Source organism: Geospiza fortis, unplaced genomic scaffold (genome assembly GCF_000277835.1).
Source record: "Geospiza fortis unplaced genomic scaffold, GeoFor_1.0 scaffold432, whole genome shotgun sequence".
Lineage (NCBI taxonomy): Eukaryota > Metazoa > Chordata > Aves > Passeriformes > Thraupidae > Geospiza > Geospiza fortis.
Window position 1 is genome coordinate 1,066,885 of NW_005054436.1, and position 14,534 is coordinate 1,081,418.

Here is a 14,534-nt window from a genome sequence, read left to right on the forward strand (position 1 = left end):
CCTCCCCGTGTGCGCGGCTCCCGGTGGCGCGAACAGCAGCCGGAGCCGCCTTAAAGCGCATGCGCAAAGCGCCTCAGCCGAGCCACCTTAAACCAGCCGCCGTGGCGCTGAGAGCTCGTCTGTGATTGGGCGGTTGCTCACAGTAACAAGCACGGTGATTGGAGGAGAGCTGAGGCGGCTGTTGTCTCGGTAACCGGGAGTTCGCATTCCCGGGGCCGCCGAGGGCCGCGGACGAACGGGCAGGAACGGGCGGATGCACACCGCACACCGCCCCTGAGCAGGGTCGGGGATGTCCCCGGTGCCCCCCGCGCCGCCTCAGCCGCTCAGGTACCCACCTGCCGTTCCCAGCGCGCCCCGCGCCGCCTCACCTGGGCGCGGCTGGGCCGTGAGGCGACTTCCGGTGGCGCCTCAGGTGAGGACCTGGAGGGCTCCGCCTCATCCCTCACCTGATCCCTCACCTGGGCTCCCCTCGCCCCCGAGCTCCGGTTGTCTCAATGCAGACAGCAAAGGCCATCGCTGCCCTGGGCCAGCTCTGCAGCCTCGGCCCTGCTGCACGTTCAGAGCCGGGACTGAGCTTAGAAACAAAATCCCGGCTCTGCCCTGAGTCGTGACAGTGGACGTGTGGGCTGTGACCGGATCCCCGCCCTTCCAGCTCAGGGATGCTGCGGAGCACGAGGTACCTTTGGCACAATAGCACCGCTCGGTGCCATGTCCTGAAAATAAACAGCGCTTACCATAGTGAGTGCAGAGCTGAAGGGTGACAACGTCAACCACGCCAAGGTTTTTCACTCAAAGCACAAACAGGCTTCATTTCTGGAGCAAATCAAGGGATATCTGGAATTATTTATAGCCGCAGTGGGTTAGAGGAGTGCCAGGTCCAAAATTCCTCCACTTGGGTATAAACCAGCACAAGGGAATAAGAAATGCAATCAAAGAACATTCATCAACAGCAGTGCTTCCAAGGGTATTTTTAAATAAACCAGGGAAATGAAATGCAGGAGTGACTGCTGGTTTTCTGGCAGGAGTGCTGCATTAATGTTGGATTTGCCTTTATCTTACACATCCCGTTTCAAAGGACAGCTGCTGGTGTGTTCACATGTTTCCTCCATCTCCATATTCAGTGTTGTTGTCCTTGGCTGCTCTTCTTAGGTTTCAAGATTTCCTTATAAACACTGCAGGAAAGGGATCTCAAACTGGGGGGAAAAAAAGAGATTTAAGTCTCAATCAAAGGAATTTCAGTATAACCAAAAATGTTTGAAGTTTATGAGAGGTTTTTTTTTTGACGCTGGTAATGATCCTGTTCTGTGACAAAAATAGCATAATCACAACTGATAACAGGAGGAGAAATGGCAATGCAATATGAGTGGTTTAAGCCTGGAAATGACTTGGCACTCTGCCTGCCCCAGGGAGGTGTTACCTTTTTGTACTAAAAACTACGTGTACAATATTTACAGTTACTATCCAATACCTATCACCTGTGTTAGACAGTGAGCTTCTACTCTAAACCACTCCAAAATTACCACCATCACCCAGAAGATGGAGGCTAGGAAGAGGAAGGAAAAAGGACAAGGCACGCCCAAATTCCTCCATCTTGGGACTCCGAGCCCCCATTCTAAAAACCTCAAAAATCTATTTTTCACCCTGTGATAAATTCACTGTCATTCTACTGAAACTTTCATGGCTTGTAAATCTTCATATAAGGTTGGTAATTTTTTTCCATGGGTCAAGATCCAAGGCACGGGGGTCTTGGGCTCTGTGCCGAGGTCTCTGAGCCCCCCGGGCAGGGGCTCGAGCCCTTCAGGGTAGCCAGAGGAATTTCCTGGGTTCCAACCCTTCTCCCTGCCCTTGCTGGCCTTCCCGCGGCTCCCAGGTTTTCGGGAATTCCATCCGCCCTCCTTCACCAGCAGAGGGAAGCAGAAGGATGCGTTAAACCCGCAGCCAGCGCTCGCAGGTGCCAAGGGCCTCCTGGATGCACCTTCCCAGCTGCTTCCTCAGCTGGGGGAAGGAGGATGCCCTTCCATAGCCTCCCTCTGTCTGGGGACTACGTGGTAACCCCAGAACTCCCAAAATTATGTACAGGAAGGATTTCTGAACCTCGGTACCGGGTATGTAAAGTAGGTACATCAAGGAGGTGTTTGGCATCTTCCCCTCTTTCTTCTCCTGCCTTGAGCATCTTCTCTTTCTTCTCCTTGCTTTGATCTCTTGCTCCTTGCTTGTCTCTCCCATCTCAGTGATATCAGGAGTGCATTATCTCAGGGTTGAATAACAGCAATCAAGGACGTAAAGGACAAAAAAAGATGAGGGGAAAATGATCAAGGTGGAGAAGTTGCTTAAAGACTTTGTGTAGGCGCCATCAGTCTGCCTGGTCAGCTTCCAGCAGAGCCAGCTGACCTGATGCTGAGCTGTGACTAAAGCAGAGCAGGCAGAGTCTGCAGGGAGCTCCTCAAAGCACTCCCTTCCCTTTGAGAATTTCCTGCTTGAAGGGCAGAGTGGGCAGCGGGCCAAACCACAAACTACACAAGGGCTTGGCTGCTTCTCTCCAAGGCTTTATCCCTGGAGAAGAGTTCCTGCAGCAGGTCAAGAGGGGAGGCACTGAGACATCAACACCAGGCCTTTGGGGGGCTGCTGCCTTGGTTCCCCCACCTGGAGGACTTGGCTGTGTTCCCCTCAGCCATTCTGGAGCACATTCCTTGAGTCAGGGATAAATGCCAGGACAGGAAGTTACCCACTTGTAATTTAGGCAGTGGAAGGAGCTTATTTGTCTCTCAGTGCCTGACCTGGAACACCCAAGAGGTGACTTGACCCACTTGTGTCACTCTGCCAGTTCACCCCTGCAGGACCCAGCCACTGGGGCTGGGAGCTGCTGCTGGGTTTCCCCTGCATCACCCAAACACAATTCCTGGCACTCTGAGGCGTGCAGGAGCTGAATCCCCAAGGGTGTGGAGGTGCCTGATCTCCAGTTACCCCCAGCAGCACCGGGGTGATGATGGAGGTGCCAAACCCAGAGCTGGATGCACGGAGGGGAGAAGGGCTCAGAGCCTTTCCCAGCACGTGCTGTCCTGGAAGGAATCAGAACGTGCTGCCCAGCAGGAGCTGCCCTGGCTGGCCAGGGATTGCATCCAGCCCTCCAAGCCTGGCAGCACTGGGGCAGAAGGAGCTTGCAGATGCAGTTTTTTATCAGCTGCTCTGGAAACCTGCTGCAATTTTAATAATCAGCTCCAGCAGAATTGGGCAGGTCCTGCTTCCCTCAGCACAACCCCGCTGGCCATGGAGCACGGGCTGGACAACCTGGAGCACGTGGCAGGGCCACATGGAGATGGACCCCGTGGCCAGGGCAGTGCAGGCTCTCTTCTGGTTCTGGTTGTTGATAAGGAACAGCTGGCTCAGGATCCTGCTCCCTGCACATGAACCCTCAGACCACATCTTCAGAAATCTCCTGTCATTTTGGAGCAGCCCAAGTCAGAGCAGCTCTGCTGAAGTTCACTGAGCTGCAGCACACACCTCAAATTCGGGGCTGTCCTGAAGCGTTTTCCTACAAAGAAAAATAAGTGGAAAAGAGGATTTGTGCTCAGCTATTTGATAACTCAAGGGGTATTTTTACAGGAAAGGCTGAATCCACCAGCAGACTGATTCCTTGGGGTCTGATGCCTTGCAAAGCTCTCCCAGTTTTCATGGAATGGCCCATATTTGGGGTTTGTTATTTTTAGCACCATAGTAGCACCGTTCCACTTGTCTGTGCATGCAGCCAGGAACAGCCCAGCTGAGGGAGGAAAAAGGAGCAGGAGGAGTTCCCTGTGATCTCACTGTAAATCAGCAGCTTCTGCAGCAGCCAGCACTGCCTGCCCACTCCCTGCCACTCTTCCCCTCAGCCTTTTGTAAGGCCAAGCATAGCAGGAGCCTCCATTCCCCTCCCAGCCATTCCTGGTTGTTCCTTGAGGGCTTTGAGTCATTCCAGGGTTGTTGCTGCTGTGGCCAAGCACAGCTTCCATCTGGATGGGGTTTTTAATCTGCCCTTGGCTCATCCATTCCCCTTCTTTGAGCCTGGCTTCTTCCCTGCTCCTGCCAAACGCAGTTAAATCCCTTCATCCTCGTGTCTGTATGAGTGCAATCATGCCCCAACTGCTTCATCTGCCCCTCAGCTGCCATTGCTTTGTTCTTCAATCTCAGGCCTTCCCTGTTCTCTGCCTCCTGTGCCATTTGGGGAGGGGATATGGGATCACTGCCAGAATCCAGCTCTCAAGTCACCAGAACAGGAACCAAGGCACCTCCAGAGTGTTTTCCATTGGTACCTGGCAGACGAGACAATTAATGAAGTTCACACAATGTTCCTAAAGACCAGGAACTTCAGCTCTCCCCATCCTACACACTGGAATAATTTCACATTTGTGTTAGTATAAAGCTGTTCTTTTATCTTCCATGGTCTCAGACCTTCCAGTTCCCACTGGGATGGGCAGAAGTAGGACATGAAGGGCATTCAGCCCTTCCTGGGACCACATCTGAAAAGCTGGAGGGATCACGTACAACACAGGCAGGGCTGGATTTATTTGGCTCTATAAATAGAATCCTGCCCAGTCCTCTTTTTGAAAAGCCCAGGAAAAGAAGGGAGGCAGGAAAGGTGTGGTACCGCAAATAAAGCATTCTGCCCACATGCTGCATTAATTAGGCCCAGCTCAGAAGTTACAGGTGGGATTTTAGATGTGCTGTGACTCCCAGTCTATACAAATTGCCTTGTAGACTGCAGAGAAATTTGATCTTCCTCATCCCCAGAATCACTCAGCTTTCCATGCAACAGGAGGCTTGCATTAAAGGATTAAAATTTTGAAACTCTGAAGGCACCTACCTGGATGCACAGTTAAAATTAAAGCATGAAATTCGTGTGACTTGGAAAGCAAAACAGGAAATACAATAATAGCAGCACTGGTGGTGCTGGAATGGTGGGTTTGGTTCTGGCCACCCTAACTCTAAAAAAGGCACTGGCAGGTGACACCTGGTGGCCCTGCTGGGCTCAGGGGGAGCAGGGTCTCACCTGGTGGCACTGCTGGGAGCTCTGTCAGTTCCTGCAGCTCAGCACCTGCCTTCAGGTTGAGTTCCTCAAGTCCTGCTGATTCACCCTTGTGCAAGTCACTTAACTGTTCTGTGCCTGCTGCCCAGCCCTGCAGGTGCCCAGGCTGCACAGGGTGTTGTAAGCCCTCATCCACAGGAATTCGGGGTGTTGGAGATGTGGGAGCTGTTAACAGAGCACCGAGTGTCATCAGCCATTATCAGATGGTTTATAATAACATACACACACCTCCTGGGCTGCTTTGTCCCTGTCATGGTGGCTTGCTGTAGCTCGGTTTGCTTTGGGATTTTGTCATTTCTAGAGGGAGTTTTTGAGGTTTTCCCCAGTTTTGAGCCATTCCCCAGTGAGCTGTGCCCTCTCAGAGTGCTCCTGGAGCAGCCCCATCCCCTGTGCTGAGGCAGACTCCAGAATATGTGATGACTTTGCAGAGCTGCTTAACACCGAGTGAACACACAGCTTAATCAGCTTAATAAGCTGCCACTCATCAGCTGAGACACCTTAACTGCCTGCAAGCACGCTCCTGAAGCAATTGAAGCTTTTACAGTCACTCGATGGTGTTTGTACATCAGCAGAGGTGCTTTCCCTCCCAGTTTGGGTGTGCAGAGAGCACACGGAGCAGTGCTGGGCCTCAGTCCTGCTCACTCACAGCCCCTGCTCTGGGACTCTGGACTCTGCTGCAGTGACTCAGGCTGAGCACCTGCCCCAGCATGTTCTGTGTTGATTAAACTGCTTTGCAGGCCATAATTATTTTCTCTATCATGGTATAATGGCTCTGCATCGTATTAATTTTAACATTGTAAGAATTTGCTTCTGGGAACGGCCTTCTTGAATTAATCACTGACTCATGATTTACTGGGGGAGATAATATCTAAGCTACAAGAGGCAGAACAGGAAACTATCTATTTAAAAGATGGCAGTGGCTGATAATTTATGGCTATAGACAAAGAGATATCTCAGAAGAAGAAGGTGGACAGATCCTGCAGTTCCGTGGTCACTGCTCTCACTCAGCAAAAAGGAGCTTTTGTGTAGTCACTGGAGGATCTGTTTGTGAGTGACAGGTGAAAATTGAGGGGGAAGAAAAGGAGTGAGAAACAAGGAAAGTGTCCAAGCAGACCTCAAAGCCATCCTCAGCTCTGGGACCAAACGCTGTATCACAACAAAGGCAGTTCAACATCTCAGCATTTCACCAGCTTGCCACAGGAAACAAGGAGAAAAAAGGAAAAATCATCATCTTTTTGTGTCTGAACCTGTAATACAGGAGTTTTCTTACCCCTCTCCTCTCCAGCTGGAACTGGACACTCCCCCATCACTGATGAGGCCTGGCCATCAGATATTTCCTGTCATTGCAGTCCATTAGGAAAGTCAATGTGAGAGTCAACAATAAAATCTTTAAATCCCAGAGGAGCTTGCAGGAGGTAAAGCTTCATCCTGGCAATCTGAAGGATTTTGTCCCAAGTCACTGTGATCTATTCTGTGATTTGGGGTAACTCACACAACCCTTGGCACTACAGATTCCTGAAATTCCTCTCCTGGAATTCTGGGGCCCTGAACAAAATCAGACACATAGAGGTGAAGGAGGATTGTGGACAGAGCAGCCACACACAGAGACATTTCCTACCAGTGTCAGGTCCTGGGCAGTCCCAGAGAGCTCTTCCTACCCTTGGGAAGCTCTCCCAGATTTTGGTGTGAGTGCTGCTGGCAGCTGTAACCACTCACAGGGAGACATCTGGCTTTGAAATGTGGGTTTGCCTTTGTTGGTCATCACCCACAGGTAAAGGCAATTCAAAGGCATCCCCAAGCCCTTTTTCCTTCTGAAACTCACCATTTCTGCAAGCAAAGCAACACCACTTTGCCCTGGCAGTGTTTGTGGCCCAAACCACAAGAGGAGTTAATTTGGAAAAATTTGGGAAATGGCTTTCTCCATGTCTGTGATCCTGGAGCTGGGAGGGAGGATGGTGCTGCCGACCTTGGCTCTGCTCCTCCATGGAGCTCCTTCACACACAGATCCAGAGCTTCTTAGGGCATGATGGGCTGACTGGGAAGGTACCTTTGAACCTCTGCTGGGAGAACCATCCAGAAACCACCCTGGGACTTTGGAGTAGCTGCAAGCAATCACCAGAACACCCCACAACACTGGAAATGCCACAGACTTCAGGAGAAGCCACACTGGTGCATAATGCACCAAGCTTCAAAAGATCTCCTGGCCCTTTGCCCCTGAGGGTGAGACCTGGGGTGAGGGCACAGAGTTTATCTGAGAGCTGACAGCAGCTGGGAGCTCTCCTGTTTGATTCCCTGACATTGCTAATGCTGCTTTTGTTCCTGGGCTCAGGACTGAGTTCAGTGTTGCCTTATCAGTGTCCCTGGAAATCAGCTCTGCCCAGCACCTTCCCAGTCCAGCAGCAGCTCCCCCATGGTCCTGTCACACCAGTTCTTTTCCTTTCTCACATTCCCTGCTGGATGCACTCTCCTTCCTCAGTGTCTGGTATTTACATCCCTTTCCTGTTTGTCTTATAGGTCATTCCAACATGGATTCCCTCACCAAGGGAATAACATCTTCCTTCCAGTCAAAGACTTCCCACCTAACAAGGAACAAGGAATTGACTCCAGATTTATTCCAGAGTCTGCAGCCTCAGCCACGCAAACCCAGCAGGGACACAAAGAAAACTCTTTCCAGGTGAGTGCAGCCTGGAAGACACCTCATTGCCGTGAAATCCATCACAGGAGGGTGATCCCAGAGTGTCCTGGTCCAAAGGGGATGGCTGTTGTCCCCAGGAAGTGGCTGGGAGGTGGCAGTGCCTGGAAGGGCAGTGTGGGCTGGGAACAGCCTGGAGCAGTGGATCAGGGGCCCTTTATCAGCTGATCTCCCAGACATTTACAAACAGTAATTAAACCTGCACCACCCTGGGATGTGGGGGCCACTTCTTATCCCCATGGCATGGAGCAAGAACCAGAGCACACCTGACCTGGAAAAAGATTCCAAAGCAGAGGCTTTGGGCTGGTTTTGTGCCTGAGCTCTCCCCAGAGGAACACTGAGGATAAAGACCCAAATGTGGGGACCCTGGGGCAGGAATGGTGAGGGACACTCCTGTCTGCACAGCATCCCAGAGCAGCTAATGGATAAAAGCTGGCACAGCATCCCAGAGCAGCTGATGGATAGAAGTTGGCCATTTCCCCAAGCCCAGCTGGGCTGGGAGTGAGCTGGAGAGAGGCTCACTGTAACAGTGCTTCCCTGGAAGCCAGAACTGCCATTCCCAGCTATTCCATCCTGCCACCACTTCAGAGGCATGAAAAGGCATGAGCAGAAACTCCCTTCTCCCAAGCCCTCCCACCCCTTGGGATCCTCATGGGAAGGCAAATAAATCCATCAGCAGATCGTTCAAAAACATTTATTGTCACCACACAGTGACGTTTCAGGCCCGAGATTAAGATCATCAATAAATTCCTGACCGTGGAAAAGAATGAGCCCATGAGAAAGCCCAGGGCTCTCCTTACCCAACAGGGAAATCTTTACTACATCTCTCAGCAGCTGGATCTTCTATCAGGGGTTTGGGGAAAAGGAAGCTGGGAGGGAAGCAATGCCAGGAGGGAATTGATAAGGACAGAGGGCTGGAGGAAAGGGCAAATTAAATACGAGGAGGGAAGATCCCCAGCCTGTTATCAGAAAACACACAAACACTCCACACCCAGCTGCTGGGTTAGAGCCTGCTCCCTCTGCTGTGGGAGAGCAGGAGGGACTCCCAGCTGGGGTCCTTTGGCATCCCTGTCCTGTTCCAGCACTGCCTGGAGAGGGGAGCAGCCAGGTCTCTGCAGGGCTGGACCATGGCAAATCCATGGATTTTACAATAAACACCACAGGCTGTCCATAGCACTTCCATTTCCCAAAGCTCTTCATCTCCCAAAGATTTTGGCTTAGAAGGATTAAGCATCACCCTGAGGGCCACACAGCACCTCTGGAGTCCTCACTACCAGCCCCTTGTCCAGCTTGGCTGGTTCATATTTTACAATATTATTTTTAAAGGTAAGGTTGAAAAAATAAAAGCATGTTTGCAGTGTAAAGGCCATTAAAGCATCACTGACTGTCAGGGCTTTGGACAAACAGGTTCTGTGAGTTCTGTGTGTGTAAAACTCACATCACTGACTGTTGGTACAACACATTCCAGCTGCAAAATTCCTCTCTTTGATGGGAAGAGGGGAGCACTTGCAGGGGACAGGGTGGGGGCACAGAGCAGCATCAGAACCCCCAGCACCTCTTTGCTCTGGCTTCACCAGAGCCTTCCTCACCCAGAGCTGAGTGAAATGGAAGAAACACATCCTGCAGCTTGGAATCAGAAAGTGCCTAGGGAAGCAGGAGGAGGGACCCACCTCAGAGAGGAATGGGTTAAACACAGCCCCCTGGCAGAGCAGGGGGCAGCTGCAGAGGGGGCAGATGCCGACCCTGACAGCAGCACTGGTACGGCAGAGGCAGATGCAGCCACAAACACATCTCTGTCACTTCTGCCCTGCCCGGATCCCGGCCGAGCTCACCCCGGGCTGGAGGCAGAGCCCGGCTCCTCCGGGGCGGAGCTGCGGGACTGCGCAGGATCCCTCCGTGCCCGTTGGCTCGTTGTTGCCAGGCTCAGCTAACATTAATTTTTCAGTTATTCACACTCATTTCTTGCCCTGTTTATCCCTTCTAAGATCCCCGGGTCCTTCTGGGAGGTTGTGAATTGCTGGGAGAGCAGACAAGAGTCTGCTTTTCATCAGTCTTTTATGGATCAGAAACCCTGCAACGCCACATCAGGGCATGAACACACAGAGCTGCTCTGGGCCTGCCCCAAAGAACAGAGCCACAGGGAGGCACAATCACAGTTCAGTCAGGCAGGGGCTGACACAGCAGCAGCTTTACCAAAGGCTGGTTATTCAGCACTGGTTATTCAGCAGTTCATGCCTGGGCTGCTTCACAGCTGGGGCTCAGCATGCCCAGCACTCCCAGCCAAAAGTGCATCCAAGCCAACCCTCAGCTCACTGAGGTAAATCCCAAATCTGTGCTCCCTGACTGTGAGCACTGAGCTCTGATTCTGTGGCCACTTTCCAGCTGATGATTCCAGGACATTCCCCCAGCTCAGGGGGTTCTAGTGCCCAACTCACCCAGAATTTAATTCTATAATCCAAGGCACTACCTGGGGAAATAAATGAGAGCTGGGGGAGCCCTCAGCAGGTTTATTAAAGCTCTGCACACTTACAAACAGATGCAGGCAGGGTTTGACTTCCCTGACTTTAATCCTCTCCTGCCATGCCCAGTACAGCACCAGGGCACCTCCGGACACGTGTGTGGGTGTCCTAACAAAACACAGGATGCTGTTTTTCCTTCACAGCCCTGCAGAGCCACACCACACACCGAGCTCCTCAGCTGCCTGCCTGATGATGCAAGCAGTGAATAAGCACGAATAAAGACACAGAAACTGGGTGTTGTTTGTAGAAGTGAGGAGCAGAGCCCTCCACCCAGCACTGGGGATACCAGAGCTCTTGCACAACTCAGCTCTCACTGCTGCTCCTTTTTATGCATCTCTGTCTCTGTGGGCACTTTTTCCCCAGGAGCACTGGGGAAGTTTTCCTTCCTCCCCAGCTGGGATGCCAGAGTGGGATTCCTGAGTCAGGATTTCCCTCAGACTCTGCTCACCATGAGCAGGCCTGTGCTGGCCTGCCAGGCAGCTAATTAGTGGTACTCAGTTCTAAGAATTGGGAGATGATCATTAACTAAAATTGGTTTGAAAGCTTCCAGTTTGTAGATGTTGAGTAACTAAAACAAGCAATGGGCTCCTCTGTGTTTTCCTGAGAACTCCCAGCGCTGGAGGCTGGGGAGTCGCCCTGAAGGGGGGTGGGGGTAAGGGAGAAGGGCAGGGGGCAGATGCTGCTGGCCCAGGGAGGGGCACTGGGGTCTGTCACACAGCCTGTGCTCAGCACGAGTGCAGACACCCCCTCAGCCACCCCCAGAGCAGCCCAGGTGAGCTCTGAGCACAGAGCAGCTCCCAAGGGAGCCCCATGCAAACCCTCGCTGCTTTCACACGACCTTTGGTGCTCGGGGTGAAAATCGCCTTCATCGCTCCTATCTCAACCTTCAAAAGGAACTGGTGGGCTCCGGGCGAGGAGTCAGGAATGCTCTCACATATTTGGGAGCTCTGCTTTACGCAACCTCCCAGCAACTCGCCTTGGCTGGAAGGGATGAGCGATACTGAGCCAGTCAGCAAAACACCCACCTGGCCGGGCAGGGCTGGGGACTCTGCCCCGGCAGCGTTTCCCTGCACGCAGCCGGCACCGGGACTCAGCCCGGCACAGCCAGCACTGCCCAGACCCGCACAGGAAAAACTGCCGGGCCTCTGCATCCCACCCCAGAGGGGGGAGTCATTGTCCCAGTGCACACTCGGGGAGCTGCAGCCTCTGCAAACCCCGGGATGGGTTTGTGGGAAAGGGAGCCCCAAAACATCCAGCAAAATTCATCCTTGTTCTGCTGGGAGCACAAAGTTACACCTGAGATGGCTTTTGGTGCTGTAAATCAGGAGTGGTGCTGCTGGAGAACTGAGGCTCACATGGGTAAATGTTTGTCTGGCAGGAAGATCAGACTTTCAGAGCAACTCACTGAGGGGTGAGAGGTCCCTAAACCCCAACTCTGCATGCACACAACAGCCCAGGGCTGCCTGCAGCCCTCCCCATCTGACCCCAATTGCACAGCAGAGCCAACTGTCCCCACACTCCCCTGCCACAGCAGGGCACAGGGGACCTGCAGCTTCCAGCTGGTGACACTGAGCACTGGGGGATTCCTGGTGGGACTGGTTTGAACTGGAGCTGAAATTCTGCTGTAGGAGGACTCACAGAATCAACACTGAATCAGAGCCATCCTGCTGAAGAAGGAGTTTGTGATCTGAAGGGAAGGAGTGCTGGAGAGATCCCAGAGGCTGATAAACCTTCAGCTTATCTGTGTTTCATCTCAGAGGCCATCCTCAAACAGTACTGAAGTAATCCAAAACTCACCAAGCTGACACATTCCAGCATTTCCAAATCCTCTTCCCAGGGCTCTTTCTTTCCTCCCCACTCACAGGCCTCAGGTGCATCTTTAACATGGCCAGGAAAAGCAGAGGATGAAGAAGAGGGAGGAGGAAAGGCCCTGGTTTTCATTGGTCAGAGGATCAATTAGAAAATACAGGGCTCCCCTTGGCATTTGATGACATAAATGGGAAGCAGCTTGAGGCAGTTTGAGCACAGGAGTTCAGGGACCCAGTCCCACCTGGTGACACAGCTGGACGTGGTGGCTGCAGAGGGGACAGACCTTGGCCAAAACCATCCTGGAGCCCTTTTGGTGCCCCTGGTGTCACCTCCCTGCCCTGGCTCCTGGCCAGCCCATCCCAACTCTGACTCCAGAGCTGGGGGAAATGGTTCATTTTCAGTCCTTGAGCCTTTATTACTACAGAATATCCAAAACAACACAACCAACAACACAGTTACAAAAGGAGTTCACGGAGAAATGTGAAGCAGCCTGTGTTTGAAATGCTCTGTGTCACATACTGAGTCCAGTATAAAACAATGCATATTTATACACATATAAAATACAAAAGGAACAACACAGAAATGTATAAACAGGGGTTGTGGAGGCCTCCGTGGTATTTACAGTCAGAGATGTGCAGGGAGGGTGTTGAGCAGGCAGTGTCCGTTCAGCAGAGCTGCAGCTGGGAGAGTCTCTGTGCCAGAGAGGAGCTCAGAGCCAGGCTCAGCCCTGCTGGGAAAGCTCTGCAGGGGCTGTGGAGAGGCCAAGGCCTGGCTGGCACCACTCCCTGCCAGGGCCACCAGCTCTGCTCTCTGCCCAGGCCTGGCAGTGTCACTTCGTGTGCCCAGCTCTGAAACGGCAGCTCAGGCCTGCTGCCAGAAGGGAATAAAATATAATAATAAAAAATAATAATAATAATAATAATAAAGTCAACAGAGCCAAGTTCCACGTTCACAGGATGATCTCACAGCAGTCTGTGGCCCGGCCCTGGGGCCGTGGGGGTTCAAGTCAAGGCAACAAGAGCGGGCACAGGGCTGAGTTCTGTGGGGTCACACGTGCCGGCTCGGAGAGAAGTGCCAGGAAGTGCTGCCTGCAGCTCTTTAGAGCTCTTTGAGGATGATCTGGAACTTGTTCTCTGCCTCTACCATGTCCAGCAGAAAGGCCATGTGGTTGCTGTAGTGCTGGATGATGTTGTTGTCCATGTTCACCAGGATCCTGCACAGAAGAAGAATGGCTGGATCAGATGCAGCACATTGAAAGCAATTCATCTTCCCCAATCTGAGGGGCTCAACCACTGTTAATTAATTAATTAAAGCCATGGCACAAGACAAGGGAAGATCCAGCACAGAACAGTCACCAACCCTGGGAGCTCTGTCATGGCACAGTCAGGAATTCCAGGGGCTGCTGGGACTGGGGGTCTGGCCCTGCCCAGGCTCTGCCCAGTGCATCAGAATCCTCCTGGCTGCACCAGCCCCAGCAGCACCCCAAGCTCTGGACCCCAGCTCTGGCCTCCAGCAGGTGCCCCACAGACTCTGTGGGTACCCAAAAGCTTCCCCAGCAGAGCTGATCCCTTCATCTCTGCCTGCCCCAGAGCAGGGAGCCAGAGAAGTCACCTGTGCCTCGTGCTGTGCTCCCATCTGATTGCTAAACCACAAACAATCCCAGGGATGCTGATCAGGAATCAGCCCTGGATTGTTCCTCCAGACCAAACCTCACCAAGATCCAAAATTGCTCATTATTGGTCCTGAGTCACCCTGGGACCGAGTTCATGTGCTGAGCTCACCCCTGTGGAAGGGCCATGGCTGGGGCAGGCCCTGCCCTGCTGCCAGGCCAGGCAGTCCCACTGAGCTGCACTGGCTCTCACCTGATGAAGATCTGCCCCTCAACTGTAATTACCAGGAGAAGATTGTTTAGGGTGGAGCAATAGGATAAAATTATTGAAAATTAAATCTGGGGGAGCAGGAAGCTGGGCCTGACCCTGCCACCAGCCTGAGTGCAGCTATCTCCAATCTCCCCACACTTCAGGAGCAGCTGCTGGCATTGGTCACGTCCAGCCTTCATTAAACCAGGTGTCAAAATTATTTATTTAATCTAATTTCCAGGTGTGGCCTTTCCTTTTCATGAGATACCTCTTTGCTCCTCCTGCCTGGTTTCCCTCTCAGTCATCACCAAACACTCACTGCTTATCAGATCAAGGCATGAACAAAACCAAAGCCAAACTGAGTGAGGTGGCCTCTCCCCTGAAGCCACCAGTGCTGGTCTTTTCCTTTGGGGAGAAAATTCCCATTTCTGGGGCTAAGGGATGAGCAGCATCAGCAGCAGGTGGAAGAACTCCTGACAAATTCAGAGGCTCACTATGGCCCCCCCCTCATCCTGAGCCAGGGACATTCCAGCATTTTTTGGAGAAGCAAACACTGATCCCTCTCTGATAAGTTCTCCATAACCTCAGGCTTT

The 14,534-nt window shown here is 52.4% G+C and overlaps 2 protein-coding genes and 1 long non-coding RNA gene across 3 annotated transcripts in view; 1 reads left to right on the forward strand and 2 right to left on the reverse strand.

The window, feature by feature from the left end:
- The window catches only part of NIPAL3 (NIPA like domain containing 3), a 13,963-nt gene extending 13,047 nt beyond the window's left edge, over nt 1-916 (reverse strand). Inside the window, exon 1 of the mRNA XM_005427100.2 lies at nt 735-916. The gene's annotated coding sequence lies outside the window, so the exon portion shown is untranslated. The remainder of the gene's footprint in view (nt 1-734) is intronic.
- The window catches only part of LOC115948580, a 16,622-nt gene continuing 2,189 nt past the window's right edge, over nt 102-14,534 (forward strand). The window contains exons 1-2 of the long non-coding RNA XR_004082387.1: nt 102-412; nt 7,577-7,736. This is a non-coding gene — a long non-coding RNA (uncharacterized LOC115948580). The remainder of the gene's footprint in view (nt 413-7,576; nt 7,737-14,534) is intronic.
- Nucleotides 12,473-14,534, reverse strand: part of GRHL3 (grainyhead like transcription factor 3) — a 21,227-nt gene continuing 19,165 nt past the window's right edge. Inside the window, exon 16 of the mRNA XM_031062048.1 lies at nt 12,473-13,295. Within this exon, the coding sequence (XP_030917908.1) occupies nt 13,181-13,295 (115 nt within the window). The 3' untranslated portion in view covers nt 12,473-13,180. The remainder of the gene's footprint in view (nt 13,296-14,534) is intronic.